The 16,976-nt window shown below is 46.3% G+C and overlaps 1 protein-coding gene across 6 annotated transcripts in view; it reads right to left on the bottom strand.

Moving 5' to 3' along the window:
- The window catches only part of LOC147106210 (fatty acyl-CoA reductase 1), a 277,164-nt gene that overhangs the window by 38,969 nt on the left and 221,219 nt on the right, over positions 1–16,976 (bottom strand). For all 6 annotated transcript variants that reach the window (XR_015081386.1, XM_086009104.1, XM_086009101.1 and 3 more), the window contains one exon: positions 8,371–8,438. Coding sequence is in view for 5 of the 6 variants with exons in the window: in XM_086009104.1 (XP_085865230.1) it covers positions 8,371–8,438 (68 nt within the window). In the remaining variant the exon portion in view is untranslated. The remainder of the gene's footprint in view (positions 1–8,370; positions 8,439–16,976) is intronic.

The raw sequence follows: 16,976 nt of genomic DNA, 5'->3' as shown, positions 1-16,976 counted from the left end.
ACCAGTCTTTGAGCCACGCATTTAACTCTCTAATTTTATTTACCCTAGCCAAATTTGCACGTGGCTCAGGTAGTAATCCAGAGATTATTACCCTTGTGGTTCTGCTTTTTAATTTGGCCCCTAGCTGCTCAAACTCCCTCAGCAGAACCTCCTTCCTTGTCCTATCTATGTCGTTGGTACCAACATGGACCACGACAACTGGATCCTCCCCCTCCCACTCCAAGTTTCTCTCCAGCCCAGAGGAGATGTCCTTAACCCTGGCACCGGGCAGGCAACACAGCCTTTGGGACTGTCGCTCTCGGCTGCAAAGAACCCTATCTATCCCCCTAACGATACTATCCCCTACCACTACAACATTTATTTTAACTCCCCCCCACTTGAATGGCCCCCCACTCCACGGTGCTATGGCCAGGTTGCTCATCCTCCCCGCAGTCCCCATTCCCATCCTCACAGGGAGTAAGAGCCTCAAGCCTGTTGGACAAGAGCAAGGGCTGCGGCTCCTCCAACACTACCTCCTGGATCCCCTTACCTGCCTCACTTCTAGTCACACCATCCTGTCCCTGACCACGGACTACATCTGAATTAATTAATCTAATTGGTGTGACTACCTCCTGGAACACAGAGTCCAGGTAACTCTCCCCCTCCCTGATGTATCGCAGTGTCTGAAGCTTGGTCTCAAGCTCATCAACACGGAGCCGCAGTTCCTCTAGCAGCAAACACTTATCGGGTAGATGCCAGTGTTGTAGCTATACTGGAACAGTTTGGCTAGAGATGCGGCTAGTTCTGGAGTACAAGTTTTCAGCACAACAGCCAGGATGTTGTCGGGGCCCATAGCCTTTGTTGCATCCAGTGCACTCAGCGATTTCTTGGTATCATGTGGAGTGAATCGAATTGGCTGAAGACTGGCTTCTGTGATGGTGGGGACCTCAGGAGGAGGCCGAGATGAATCATCCACTCGGCACTTCTGGCTGAAGATGGTTGCGAACCCTTCAGCTTGTATTTTGCACTCACGTGCTGGGCTCCTCCATCATTGAGGATGGGGATATTCATGGAGCCTCCTCCTCCCATCAGTTGTTTAATTGTCCGCCACCATTCACAACTGGATGTGGCAGAGCTTTGATCTGATCCGTTGGTTGTGCGATCGCTTAGCTCTGTCTATAGAATGCTGCTTTTACTGTTCAGCATATGTGTAGTCCTGTATTGTAGCCTCAGCAGGTTGGCACCTCATTTTTAGGTACGCCTGGTGCTGCTCCTGGCATGCTCTTCTGCACTCCTCATTGAACCAGGGTTGGTCCTGTGGCTTGATGGTAATGGTAGAATGAGGAATATGCCGAGCCATGAAATGAGAGATTCTGGTGGAATACAATTCTGTTGCTGCTGATGGCTCACAGTATCTCATGGATGCCCAGTTTTGAGCTGCTACATCTGTTCTGAATCTGTCCCATTTAGCATAGTGGTAGTGCGACACAACATGATCGAGGGTGTCCTCAGTGTGAAGACGGGACTTCATCTTCACAAGAACTGTGCGGGTTTTATGACAATCCAGTAGTTAGATGGTCACCATTACTGATACTAGCTTTTTATACTGTCATTGCCAGATGCATCTGTGACAGGTAGATTGGTGAGGATGTGGTCAAGTAGGTTTTTCCCCTCGTTTTGGTTCGCTCACCACCTGACGCAAGCCCAGGCTGGCAGCTATGTCCTTCAGGACTCGGCCAGCTTGGTCAATAGTGGTGCTACTGAGCTACTCTTGGTGAAGTCCCCCACATTCTGTTCCCTTGTTACCATGTGTTTCTTCCAAGTGGTGTTCAACATGGAGAAGTACTGATTCATCAGCTGAGGGAGGGCAGCAGGTGATAATCAGGAGGTTTCCTTGCCCATGTTATGAGACTTCAGGGGGTCCGGAGACAATGTTCAGTACTCCCAGGGCCACTCCCACCCAACTGTGCCACTACCTCTGTCGGTGGGACAGGACATACCCAGGGATAGTGATGGATGAGTCTGGGACAGTGGCTGAAAGGTATGATTCTGTAAGTATGACTATATCAGGATGTTGCTTGACTTGTCTGTGGGACAGCTCTCCCAATTTTGGCACAAGTCCCCCAGATGTTAGTGAGGAGGACTTTGCAGGAAAGACTGGGCTGGGTGTGCCTTTGTCATGGCCGAATCCGATACCCAGGTTGATGTCGGTTTTATTCTTATTATACTTTGTCATAGCAGTTTGGTACAACTGAGTGGCTTGCTAGGCTGGGCCATTACAGAGGACAGTTAAGAGTCAATCACATTGCTGTGGGTCTGGAGTCACATATAGGCCAGACCGGATAAGGACAGCAGATTTCCTTCCCTAAAGGACATCAGGGAACCAGATAGGTTTTTACGACAATCCGGTACTTACATGGTCACCATTACTGATACTAACTTTTTAATTCCAGATTTATTTAATTAACTGAATTTAAATTTCCCAGCTCGTGGTGGGATTTGAACTTATGTCTCCGGATCACTAATCTAGTAACATAACCACTGTGCTACCGTTCACACCAAAGGTAACTTGTCTTCTCCTTATTTTCCTTCTCTTTGCTATCCTAACAGCCCAGGTAAGGTCAGCAAATCCGTGAATAAACATCCTGTCATTCCACAGCACAAGTGCGTTGGTATACCAACCGATAAGCAAGCAGACATTAGACTACCAACACAACCAGTCCACCTGCTGCTGGAATAGTGTTTTTAATGCATCTCTCACTTCTATCGCTACCTGTCATCTGCCTTTATTAAAACAACCCATCATTTGTAAATTCAACATCCACTTACACTGCAGAGTTGTTAAGGGAACCAAGTGTTTTGAAACTATCACTTTATCATTCTGTGGAGCCATTTCTCTGTGGTCACATCATTTGAGTCCAGATCAAAAGCTCGTCATAAGGCACAAATGAGCCATGGCACTATGTGAAACCGCTCTGTGCAAAGCTCATCTGCAGACACTGTTAAGGGATTCCACCATTTCCAGCTGATTTTGAATTTAATTTCAAAATTTGGAGAGGAAGAGGGTTTTAGAGAGGGAACTCCAGAGAGTAGGATCTAAAGGACTGAAAGCATGAATGCCGATTGTGGTGATATACAAAAAGCTGAAGTCAGAGGAATGGGGAAGGAGGGATTTGTAGGAGGTTTTGGAGATGGGGAGGGGCATCACTTGATTTTAACCAGCAATTGAAAATAGTTGTTTTGTCCATCTCTCATTTTAAGTTATTTGATGCACAGTAAAGAAAGAAAGAAATACTTGCATTTATATAGCGCCTTTCACGACCACCAGATGTCCCAAAGTACTTTACAGCTTTGACGTATAGTCACTGTAATGTAGAAACGTGGCAGCCAATTTGCGCATAGCAAGCTCCCACAAACAGCAATGTGATAATCTGTTTTAGATGTTGATTGAGGGATAAATATTGGCTAGAACACTGGGGATAACACCCCTGCTCTTCTTCGATATAGTGCCATAGGATCTTTTATGTCCACTTGAGAGAGCAGACAGGGCCTCGGTTTAACAACAGCACCTCCAACAGTGTAGCACTCCCTCAGTACAGCACTGGAGTGTCAGCCTAGATTTTTGTGCTCAAGTTTCTGGAGTTGGATTTGAACCCACAACCTTCTGATTCAGAGGCGAGGGTGCTACCAACTGAGCCATGGCTGACACTTCTCTATTGATTCGAATCTGATTTGTTTGTAGATTGGATATAAGGTTAAAAGTAGCAGGCTCAGGAAGTGGTGTTTGCTGTCGGCTGGCATTGTCATCAGGCCTGCACATCGCCCGGGGCTGCTTTGAGTTAGGAAACTGGAAAATATTAGCTTTTTAACTATTTTGGAACCGTTCCTTCAACAAATTATACTGACCCTGTGCAGATACCAATAACAACTTGGCCGGGGGGATGTGGGTTTCAAACAAAGTTGTTTCCTCTCCTGTTCTAGAGACTTGACTCATGCAGGAGTAGAGCTTTCCAGACACTGGTCGCCGTTGAGAGTAATTTAATGCAGGACAATGATGGAATAAAGGGGTCTCTACAGGGGAAGCTTAACAACTCTCATCATTTAGGCTAACATGTAAAGAATGGTTACTTAGGCAAGGTGCAAAGATCCTCCAGTACATATGTATCTTCACTACTATTACTACTACTAAATTCACACCCATCAGATCAGCAACTAAATTCCCACCCATCAGTGCATCTGTACTACTGGAGAAAAATGGCAAAAAGTGAAGAGGTAAATGGCCCAAAAGTAAAGTATAGCCCAATGCATTTTATTTGAAAAAGATTGCCATGAACTCAAATGGCTGGAGACCTGCATCTCTGGGCTATGCAGCAGAGGGCTGTGCTCTTGGCTTTCTTGGGGTTTGGTAGTAATATTCGGTCTTAGTTTAATGACCTGGGGGGAGAAATTGGGTGGAGCCGCAAACGGGGCGCCAAGCTCGCCTGGGCGCCGGATTTAGCGCTGCGTTTGGAGCAGTAGCGACCGCCGGAAATTCAGCTTGAGCACCCCAAGAGGGACACAGGGCGAGGCTCGAGGCGCTCCGCATCCCTCTTAGGGCGCTGTAACTGAATATCGCTGCGGCACGGCGCGCTGCGGTACTGCAGGCCTTCCTCCCATTCTTAAGGGGGAGGGGCCTGCACCAGCACGATCGGAGATCGCGAGTGCCGGCAAAAGAGCCCGGCACCGAGGAGAAGTGACGGGATCTCGGAAAACAGCCGGCAATGCCACAGGGGGTGATCAGGAGGCCGGGGACGGAGGTGCTGGCAGGCGGTCGCCGAAAAAAACGGCCGCCCCGCACCTCCACCTTAATTTGCGCCACTGCCGCCACAGGAAGGCCCGTGAACCGGGCGCCATTTGCGAACGGCGCTACAGAGGCGGTCGCTGCCAAATATCGAGATCGGGGCGGTAGCGGGGCGCTGCGCACACCGATGACGTCTTCGGAGGCGATGCAGCGCAACAGGTTAATGCCGCCATTAGCGCCCCAGCTAAATATTGCGGGAGGCGCGGCCAGTGGCGCTAAAGTCACTGAGTGCCCTCTTTAGGCGCTAACTGGTGGCACAGCCCACCGAATTTCTAGGCCCTGGTTTTTAAAAACGAAAAATCAGGGCATAAAGTGGACAATTCTGCTAGGTTGGCCTTAATTAATACCCCACAACATTACTGCCTGTGTGAGTGTACAATACCAAATGAGAGCCAGCACCAAAAAGGTAGAAAGAATCTGAATGAACCAATCAATTAGATCAATCAATAAGAGAATGGCTCTGAGATGAGCAGATCTCAGCAGGACCTGCCTTTCACCCAGCTTGTATAATGAGTTTTTTTTTTACATTAAGCATATTGAGCCACTGCAAGAAAGTGAATAAATAATACTCGCTCCATTGTTTTATGGATTTGCCTTACGAAGGCCTGTAGTTTATTCAATTAAATCGCTATTTCTATTTGTTTAAAAGTGGGTGACCATACAAAAAAGTTATTTTTGTCTCTGTTGAATGTTTGAGTTGTATTCTTTATTACTAGGAACAGCTAGGTTGAAAAGGGGGAGGTGTTGAACAGGTTGTTCCAGGAACCTGTGGCAGGGCCCACTTCCTTTTCTTGTACAAATAAATGATTTGGATTTACAGTCTCAGTCCAAAATAGTTACATTCAAAAATGGCACTAAACTATGGGAGATTGTGACTCGCCTAGCATTTTGCAAAGAGAACTATGCACTTGGGCTAATCAATGGCAATAAAATTCATTATGAGCAAATGTAAGGTACGCCATACTAGAAGTAGAAAGTACTCCATGCGTGGGATAGAGCTTGCCACTTCACAATGGGGAAGTTGAAACAGATTAGAGACGGAAGTTGATTTGCCACGCGCCATGTCCAAAGAGCTTGAGGTGACAGTAAACCTAGCAAACCAGATTCTGGGTTATACTGCCCATCAGTTCAGTTCAAATATCCAGAAGTTGTTCTGTAGAGTACTTGGATCATGCTACATCTGCAGTACTGCATCCAGACTGGTCACCACAACATAAGGAGAGCAGCAAGGCCCAAGAGACAATGCAGAAGTGAGCAACAAGGTCGATCCCTCAAAGGAATGAACTATAAGAAATGAATAAATAATCTCATTGAAACTTATAAAATTCTAACAGGACTAGACAGACTAGATGCAGGAAGGCTGTTCCCGATGGCGGGGGAGTCCAGAACCAGGGGTCACAGTCTAAAGATAAGGGGTAAGCCATTTAGCACTGAGATGAGGAGGAATTTCTTCACCCAGAGAGTGGTGAACCTGTGGAATTCTCTACCACAGAAGACAGTTGAGGCCAATTCATTAAATATATTCAAGAAGGAGTTAGATATATTTCTTAAGGCTAAGGGGATCAAGGGATATGGGGAGAAAGCAGGGACAGGGTACTGAATTTGGATGATCAGCCATGATCGCATTGAATGGCGGAGCAGGCTCGAGGGGCCAAATGGCCTACTCCTGCTCCTATCATCTATGTTTCTAGGATTTTTCTTCCTCGTATAAGAAATGGTTCAGAGAGGACTTTGTAGAGTTTTATAAGATACTAAGCAATAAAGAGAAAGTAAACCCATTACTTTTTGATATGCCAGGGCAGCCGGACAAGAGACACAGATTTAGAGTTGTGAAGGGCAAATTTTGGACAGATGCAAGGAAGTATTTCTTTGCATAGAGGTTACCAACAGCTGGAATGGGTTGCTGGGAAACATAGTCCAGGCAAGGACACAGAACTTGTTTAAGAAACAGCTGGATGCAGTATTAGGAAGACAATAGGGATGGTATTCTGGAAGGATGACATCAAATGGGTCAAAGGGTCTTTATCCAAAACTATTTCATGATCTTTAATATTGAACTGCACCCTACTTTCTGATGACTTAGTGCATGCAATAGACAAAAAATGATCAACAGGAAAAATATTTTAAAAGTACATTTCCAAAAGTAAAAATGCCACTGTCGCTAAGATTTTTTTTTCAAACTACAGTACAATAATTAGAGCAAGTGATTTGACATGGTAACACATGCTGTGATAAATCTGTACAGCTGCCAACCCAGATTTCTATGGTGCCAATGCTACAGGAAGCATAGCAAGATTTCCGACTGCCCAATTGACCCGCTGTGAACCTGAAAAATGTAAATATTTCCACAGTTCCCAAATGATTTTATGCCGGCACTTGGAAGTTTTCTGGAGGAATTCGACACCTGCAACAGCTTAAAGGGCCAGACTGCCTCTGCAGTTGGGATCTTATTGCTGGCTCCAACTGCTGCCAAAATCTAGCAATAAGGGAATATTGACCATAAGTCCTGCAATCCATTATTGTGCCTGCCACAGACAATTAAAGTTGCTGCCATGTTTCCTGTTGCCTAGTAATGCTGGATGCTTGTTGACTGCTGGTGTGAGTACTGCTCAACATTAATGAGGTGATAATGATGGAAAATGTGATGTATGATGTCACTCTGCTATTATCACCCCATGTGTCCACCTTCTGGCATCAGTCAGTGATGTCAAAAATTACATTCAGTACAGAAAAGAGCAGGAATCTGGTGTAATGGGTACCCAACCCATTTTCCACATCTGACCACCTCAGTACCACCACTAAGCCAATGGAAAAGCTGAAGAAAATCCCACTAGCTTGATTGGCTGCGCACGCACTTCAGTTTTGTACAAAACGTCCTGTAGGTGGCAAAAATGCTGTGGGCTTTTTTCTGGGCAATAAAAAATAACCATAAAAGATAAATGACCCCAACAATGATAAATCTGCAGCTTTGTTACTTTTGATAATTGTCCCCAACACTTTTCCCATTAAAATAAGTCAAGGAAGCACTCCACTAAAGGCAAGTAAAAATCTTGGGAGTATCTCTACAATCTCTACAAGAGCAACACCGTTAGGAGATGTTTTCTTTGTTTCTGCAAAATGGAAAAGATTTACCTCCATTCGTAATGTCAGGACAGATTTCATGTTGTTGTTTTATGGATCACTGTATTTCAGCTTAGTGCAACCTATTACGGGGGTGGGGGGGGAGGAGGGGATCGTGTAGAATTCCTCTAGTCACTATCTGACAGTAAGCAGGTTTAAAAAAAAATTATTATTTATAATGTTGACAGACATTGCAACTTGAGCAGTTCTCCCTAGATGTTGATTTGGTAAACATATTGCACATTCCAATACTGTACCAGTTTTCATATTTTCCCATATTTGGGAACACTGCAGCCTTCATAACAACAGCCAAATAATTTAATTAATCTGAAGGTGTATTGGGCCATACATCAGACAACAATAGATTATTGGGCCAAGTGGGAACCAGCATCATATTTGAATATAGCTTTAATTTTTAAACTCAATCTTACCGATCTCTCCCCAGTGAAATGGGTTGATGCCTCCTGTGGTACAATTGTAAATAAGGGTAGATTTTGGCCTGTAAAAAAAAAAGGACAGGAAGATATTCATCAATCAAATGTGACGTTGGGAGCGTGGGTTTAACTGGTAGAGTTCTTCATCTGAATTTTAGATCATTAGAGCAGCAGTGATCACAGTACACCCTCTACAACACTAGCTAAAGAACAGGAAGGTTTAACACCGTTATTTTGAAGTGACATTGAAACGGGATGGGCTACCTCAGATGATCCTGAGACATGCAGCAAAGTAAGGGTAAATAAAGCAGGGGAGAAACAAAAAAAAACACCTGACCTGTGTACCTGTCCACTACATGGATCCACTATTGTCACTGGATCCCTGTTATTCCAGTCAACATCATTCCACTGGCCTTTGTCTTTCCTTTGTGTATGAAGCACAGAAGCTTCTAGTAATTTTACTGCACAAGCTCCCCAATCATCCCTTCTTAAGCCCCAACCTAACCCCACCCACTGAACAGTTAAACCCAATTTGAAACCCAAAACGGCGTCCTACCCTCCTTCCGCACCCCCCTCCCCTAAGCACAAAGGCAGGGCCTGGGATAGCTAAGGCCAGCTCTGCAAAACCTCCGTCCATAATAGAAATTGGGATGGGAATGAGATCTCATGATAACCCTCTCCCACAGGAGAAAATCCAGACCTCATGGATCTAGGAGAGCTCACTCCACTTCACTGCCGCCAAGACAGTTTGCTGCTCCTCCTTTCCTCTGGCTGTCCCCAACCCACTCTGTTACCTACTCCTCTCCATTCCTCCTGCTCTCCTCCTATTTACCCTTTCCCTTCCCCATCTCCCCCTCCGATTCGCCTTCCCCTCATTCCCCCACCCTTCCTCTCCTCCTACTTCCATCCCCCCCTCACCTCCCCCGCCCCCCCCACCACCCTGCCTGGGTCCAATTATCCCTCCCGTCCTCTAACACTGCTTTAGCTGAATGCGGTACTTGGCCTTGACTCCCCATGTGCAATCACGGGAGGTCGCCTAATTGTAAATAAAAACACCCCAACACACACCTCTGTGGAGCAGCATGTGATACTTGAAGTTCTAAAATAAATTTACAATCTTCCTCCACCTGCACAGTTGTGGAGTTTGAGAAACCAACCAAAAAATAGTGGTATTGGCTGCAACACCAGGGTAGTGACTAAACTGTACATTTTAATTTAAAATAGCAGATAGTTGGGGAAGATTTGCTGCGTTTGCTCTTTGTAGCATGTTTGTACCAAAGTGGTTCTATTATAAAGCATTTACAATTTCAGTACGAACAGCAAACAGAGAAAATCTCCCCTCAATATGTTCAAAAATGGCAACCTCCGACAAGCATCTTCTACTTCTCTTTTATAAACTACAATCAGTTCAGTCTTCCCTAGGAGAGAATGCCAAACTTGTAGTGTATGTGCCTTTAAGAGCCCCATGTGTACTGTAATGCCGGTAATGGCCACTCGGGCTATATAAGCCTGTATATTGTGTTGTATCAGTTAGTTCCCCTCCAGCCTTTGTTTAGTAAACACCTATGAAACCAACTCCTGTCTTCAGTGTCTCTATCAACACACAGACACAACAGTGGCGACAAATTGGAAACGGACTTACCTGCAATTCGGCAGCACCTCAAGGACATCGATTCCTCTGGCGTCCAAAGTTGAAGAAAAATCAAGAAAAAGAAAAAGCTGTGGTTTCACCAGCTAGCCAAGCTGGTGGCAGGTACTGCAATAATCCTTCCTGGGCGTCGGGCTGGGGCTCCAGCGGCTGGCTCTATAGCTAGGCCAAGCAGCGAAAGCGGAGGCAAGCAGTAACAGATGGGGAGGGAGCACTCGGGAGACGGCCGGCGGTGCAAGCAGGTCGACGTTCAGACCTAGAGAGAGAGTCCGGCGGGAACGAGTCTCCAACTGTAAATAAATTTTTAAAAAAAGAACGGAAACCGCGGGAAACAGCGTTGTCATCAGCAGCAGCGGCGGGGAAGCGCCATATCTTTTCTGCAGAAAAGAAAGAAAAGCGCGGGAAGTGCCATTTTATTTCTAGGATACCCAAGTCTGGCAATATTGATGCTTTTGATAACGAGATAGAGGATTGGACCACATATGTGGAAAGAGTGGAGGTATATTGCACCGCAAATGGAATAGAAGATGAAAAAAAAGCTTCAGTACTGCTAAATCTAATGGGCGCAAAGACATACGGGCTGTTACGAAATTTAATCACTCCAGCCAAACCAAAGGACAAGAATTTTAAAGAAATTGTTGATACCCTACAGGAGCACTTAAACCCAACACCGCTGCTGATAGCGGAACGATTCAAATTCTTCAAGAGAAATCAACACAAGAATGAAAGTAACGCTGATTACCTCACCGAATTAAGAAAGCTATCAAAACACTGCCAATTCGGGGCAGGACTAGCAGATTATCTTCGAGACAAATTCATCTGCGGTCTCTTAAGTGAAGGAACATAGAAAAGGCTGCTTTCTGAAAAAGATTTAACACTGGACAAGGCTTTCAGTATGGCTGTATCATACGAAGCAGCTGCAAGAGGAGCTGCAGAGATACAACAAAAGACACAGGACTTCGGCACCCATGAAATGACACAGGGTTTCGAGAGATGTTATCGCTGCAGCAGATCCACCCATGACCAGAGGGACTGCTGGTTCAAGGACAAAGCATGCAGGCAATGCGGAAAGATTGGACACATTGCACGGGTATGCCGATCTGGACAAAAAAAATCCACAGATAGGAAAAAAAAATCAATAAAGAAAAGTACAGAAAGGTACAAATGATGACGGACAGTAGCTCCGAAGACCAGAAGAGCGATAGCGACTCCGAAAACAAGAGACTAAGCTGTCTCAAATTACATAATGTAATTGCCAAAGACGATTACCAGACCATTTGGGTTACCCTCACGATAGCAGGGTCCCCAGTTAAAATGGAGCTAGATACAGGATCAGCTCTGACCGTCATAAATCGACGGGATTACGAGCGGCTATTTCCGCATATACCTTTAAAAGACACATCCATTATCTTGAAAACATATACGGGGCAGAGAGTATACCCCAAAGGAAAAATAAGGGTGCCTGTTGTATACAACGGCAAGGAAATACAAAAGTTGTATTTATACATTCTACAAGATGGTGGTCCACCGCTGTTGGGACGTGAATGGATCAGGAAAATACGTTGAGACTGGCACTCCATTCAGGCACTGACGGTGACCAGTAAGAAAAAAAACGATGATGACGTCATACCTGAACGATTAAAAGACATCTTGGCCAACGCCAAAGAAGTGTTTCAAGAGAAACTAGTAACCTTGAAAGGCATCATCGCCTCAATAAAAGTGGAAGATGCAGCAATTCCCAAGTTTTTTAAGGCAAGACCGGTGCCATACGCAATTCGTCCAGCAGTCGAGGCAGAGCTAGAGAATTTGGAATAGATTGGAGCGAGTGGGCAACACCCATCGTTCCAGTCATGAAGAAAGCATTGAAGAATCATAAATCTGAAGAACAGAGAAAAATTTGCATATGTGGAGACTTCAAGGTGACTGTAAACCCGGTACTTCACATGGTACAGTATCCTCTTCCGAGGATAGAAGATATTTTCGCCTCACTATCCGGAGGGAAACGTTTCACCAAAATTGACTTGGCACAGGCATATCTACAGATGGAGGTTGAAGAGGCCTCTAAAAAATATCTCATGATAAATACACACAAAGGTCTGTACCAGTACAATCGACTGGTTTTCAGAGTAGCACCCGCTCCAGCTATCTGGCAAAGAGCTATGGAGCAAGTCCTCCAAGGGATTCCGGAGACTCAATGCTACCTAGACGACATCCTTGTAACAGGAGAAAACGACAACGAGCACCTTGCCAATTTGGAGCAGGTGCTCACTAGGCTGAGAGAACGGGGCCTACGAGCAAATCGCCCCAAGTGCGAATTTTTCCAAAATCAAATATCATATTTTGGCCACATAATTAATAAGGAAGGGTTGCATAAGTCACCTGAAAAAATTGAAGCGGTCATAAAAGCCCCAGCACCTGAAAATGTCTCACAATTAAGGTAGTTCCTGGGATTAATAAACTACTATCATAAATTTTTACCGAACTTATCAACTCTTCTACACCCCCTTAATGAACTGCTACAAACAGGAGTAATTTGGAAATGGAGCGAAGACTGTAAACGTGCCTTCCATAAATGCAAAGACTTAATCACGTCCAAAGAAGTTTTGGCTCATTACAACCCATCACTGCCAATCAGACTGGCGTGCGATGCATCCCCTTACGGCGTAGGAGCAATATTATCGCATAAATTCCCCGATGGCTCGGAATGGCCGATAGCTTTTGCGTCACGCTCATTGAACTCAGCTGAGCGTAACTATGCCCAAATCGACAGGGAAGCACTCAGCCTGGTATGGGGAGTGAAGAAATTCAACCATTACCTACACGGACAAAAATTTACCTTGTTGACTGACCATCAACCCCTCATCTCCATATTCAACCCTAAAAAGTGTGTTCCCATTATGACAGCGTAAAGGCTACAGAGGTGGTCCCTTTTTCTAGGGGCACACCAATACAACATAGAATACAAAGGATCAAAACAGCATGGGAATGCTGACGGGTTATCACGCCTACCGTTGCCAACGGTAGAAGAAGCACCTACCGTAGACCCAGTGGAGATTTTCCACTCTACCATAGTCGAATGTCTACCAGTAACAAATTCTGCCATTGAAAGGGAAACTAGAAATGACCCGACTCTCTCACGAGTCTACGATTTAACAGTGAAGGGATGGCCAGCACATGGCGAACCACTGTTGCCAGCATTCTCGCAAAGAAGAGAACAGCTGTCAGTGTGCCGAGGAACCTTGATGTGTGGATCCAGAGTGGTGATTCCACCCAAACTCCAGGATAAAGTTCTAAAGGAGCTTCACGAGGGGCATCTGGGTGGAGTGAAAATGAAGAGCCTAGCCAGGGCGTTTGTATGGTGGCCAGGTATCGATGGAGACATCGAAGAAATGACCAAGAGCTGCCTAGGATGCCAGAAGGTCCAAAACGCTCCACCCCAAGCCCCTCTACATCCATGGGAGTGGCCCTCATCTCCCTGGCAAAGGGTACACATCGACTTTGCTGGTCTATTTATGGACTCAATGGCCTAGAAATTCATTAAGGCGCCGGCAGCTTTGCGGCCAGTTACCGCCTAAAGATGGCTTCTGCGCCAATACAGGAGTTTGCGCTGATATTCAGCGCAGCGGTAATGGCGGCGGTAGCCGTTAGCGCTGCGCCGGCACCGATGACGTCATCGGTGTGCGCAGTGCCCCGGTTCCGCCCCGATACCGGCCCGATCCCCATATTTAGTTGCGGCCGCCTCTTCCGCAGCGGCCGCAAACAGCGACCAGAAAACGGGGCCGTACTGTAGCCTTAGTGGGGCGCTTTAAGGTGGAGGTGCGGCCAGCCGCTTTTTCGGCGGCCGCCTGCCCGCACCTCCTTCCCCGGCCTCCTCCACCCCCCCCCCCCGGCGGCATTGCCGGCTGCTTTCCGCGAACCCGGCACTTCTCCGTGGTGCCGGGCTCATTTGCCGGCACCATCCAGCGGCGATCTCCCCGTGGCAGGCACCTCCCCCTTAAGAGAAGGAGGAGGCCTGCAGTACCGCAGCCTGCCGCTCCGCAGCGGGTGGCGCAGCGGCGCCTAGAGCGCTGAAATTCAGTTTCAGCGCCCCAAGCGGGGGCGGGCACACCCTGGAATAGCACCCGGTTCCGACTTGGGGCGCAAAAACTGAATATCTGACGGTCGCAACTGGCTCCGCGCCCAGCGCTAACTTTTGGGCGCTAGCCAGCTGGCGGGGCCATAGTGAATTTCTAGGCCAATGTTCTTAATCGCGGTTGATGCACACTCCAAGTGGCCGGAGGTAATAAAGATGTCCTCCACCACCACAGAAAAAACCATCACAGTATTAAGGACCATATTTGCCAGGAATGGGCTGCCGGAACAGATCTGTTCTGATAATGGACCGCAATTTGTGTCCGAAGAATTCAGGAAGTTCTTAAAAAACAATGGGGTTAAGCACTACACGTCCGCCCCATACCATCCCGCCACCAATGGATTGGCTGAAAGGTTTGTCCAGACCTTCAAGAAGGCCATAAAGGCCATGGGTAATGAAGACATAAAACTTCAGCACAAGGTGGATAACTTCTTGTTCGCATACAGGAATGCAACACATATGGTTGCAAACCAAACTCCCGCCATGATGTTCTTCAATAGAAGCCTAAGATGCCGGCTGGATTTGATCAAGCCCAACATCAGAAGGGACGCGGAGAACCGGCAATTTCAAGGCATGAATGAAAGGCCAACTAGAACCTTCCAGATAGGTCAACAAGTTTTGGCCCGGGACTACCGTACCGAGAAATGGCAGCCTGGAACTATCTGCACACGACTAGGACCGCTGATGTATACCATGGACATCGGAGAAAGCATAATAAGGCGCCATGCTGACCAAATCATAGAGTCATCCGAAAAGGGACAACCTACACTACAACTCTATACGCCTAACGATGAAGTAGAGATACCCATATCTACCTCCGATCCGGTGATACTGGAACCCGATGAACCCGACACTGGCATTCAAGCCGAATCAGCCTTGCCAAAAGAACCTACTACACCACCAGAAACTACTACATCACCGAGGCGTTATCCGGACCGAGTCAGGAAGCCTCCAGAGAGACTGACTTATAGTTAATTAACTGCAGCAATGTGTAGATTATTTTTCTTGTAGCATATAATTAATAATTACTTAAAATATTATGTACTGGTTGGCTAAAAGGGGAGGAATTGTAGTGTATGTGCCTTTAAGAGCCCCATGTGTACTGTAATGCCGGTAATGGCCACTCGGGCTATATAAGCCTGTATATTGGGCCAGAAATTCGTGACCAAATGCGTGAGTACGGTCTGGGTACTCACGCATCTGGCCGTTGGAAATGCCGGCGTTCAGCATGCACAGCGCATGCGGGGAACGCCGGCATTTCCAGTCCTCGGAACGAAGGGGTTCATAGGCACAGCGCGTGCGACTGCACAGGCAGCGCTTGCGCAGTGAACTTCGTCGATTTCATTCATGGATTCAGTGAGGGTAAGTCCTTACAAGTTACACTTGAAAAAAGCATGTGTAAAGTTGTTCCAAGGCTGCGGAGGAAGATATATTTTATCGTGGAGCTTCTGAAAGGCAATATTTTTGTTTGGGAAAGGGAGGGAAGTTATTTTAAGAAATTTTAAGTAAGTTTTAAAGTTTAAATTTTTTTTTTTAAACGGGTTTTCAGAACGGTAGGTAGAAGGAGCAATTGTGGCTGTGTGAATTGAATGTGAAAATGAGTGTTCTAAAATGAGTAATGTAACATTTCCAGCACTTTTAAGAAAGAAACTTTTCATCAGTAGTAAGTAATTATGTATGTATGTCCGCATATATTCCTTTACGTATATGTATGTATGTTTTATATTCCTTTACTTATGTGTATGAATGTATGTTTTTAATTATGATTTTCCAATAAGTTACTTTCTCTGAAAGTCATAATTAAATAATACATTCATACACATAAGTAAAGGAATATATACATAACACGCAAAGGAATATATGCAGACATACATACTTTCAGAAGCTCCACGATAATAAATATCTTCCTCCGCAGCCTCTGGAGCAACTGTACCCATGCTTTTTTCATGTGTAAGTTGTAAGGACTTGACCTCACTGAAAGCATGAATGAAAGCGGCGAATTTTACTGCGCACGCGTTCTGCCTCTGAACCCCTTCGTTCAGAGGACAGGAAATGCCGGTTTTCCCCGCATGCGCTGTGCATGCTGAAAACCGGCATTTCCTCCGGCCAGACGCGTAAGTACCCCGACCGTACTCGCGCATTTGGAAGGGAATTACTGGGTCAACATTTTACATGTCAATAAAATGAAAAATTTAACAATTGCATGATTTGCCCCCTCGCATCTGCGACTGAGGGTCCAAGGAGGTGCATTGCGCAAGAGGTCATCGTCGTACGTATCCTCACACTGTTCCCTTTCGGGAACTGTATGAAGTGGTGGAAGGATTTATGGCCGTGATTAACGCTCATTCCATGACCGTAACCATCTTTGAACCAGCCATTAGGGTGGTTAGTCCTATGGCGTGAGGGTTTTACGGGCCCCCACAACCCATCTGAGGGGGGGGGGGGGGCCACCCACACCCACGGACGCAAGTATCCCGCTGGATGTCCACCCAGAATTTATAGTTGGAGCTCCGACTCCACTTGCCGGGACTGTCTGGAGTGGGGTTCGAAACCCTACTCCTTCTGGCCCAGCGGCGGGGATGCTTACTGCTACGCAAAAGGCCCACTCCGCACAAAAGGTGACACCCATACGTTTCCTGCGCCTTTTCCCTCCCCGTGACTGGAGCCCTATGCTGCCACTTGAAAGACCAAGCTATCATCTGTCCTTTTTGCGGCGCCTTTGGACTTCTCATTACCAATGATGAGCAGGCGCTGCGCCTCCACCTCGTTGAGGAGATTGCTGAGGTCATCATCAGTTCAATTGTGAGTTCTTTTAATGCCGTG

The sequence above is a fragment of the Somniosus microcephalus genome, chromosome 16, assembly GCF_052327205.1.
Source record: "Somniosus microcephalus isolate GS21.2 chromosome 16, FLI_Smic_1.0, whole genome shotgun sequence".
Taxonomy (NCBI): domain Eukaryota; kingdom Metazoa; phylum Chordata; class Chondrichthyes; order Squaliformes; family Somniosidae; genus Somniosus; species Somniosus microcephalus.
Note: the sequence above shows the minus strand (reverse complement) of the source record. Positions and strands in the feature narration are given on the sequence as shown.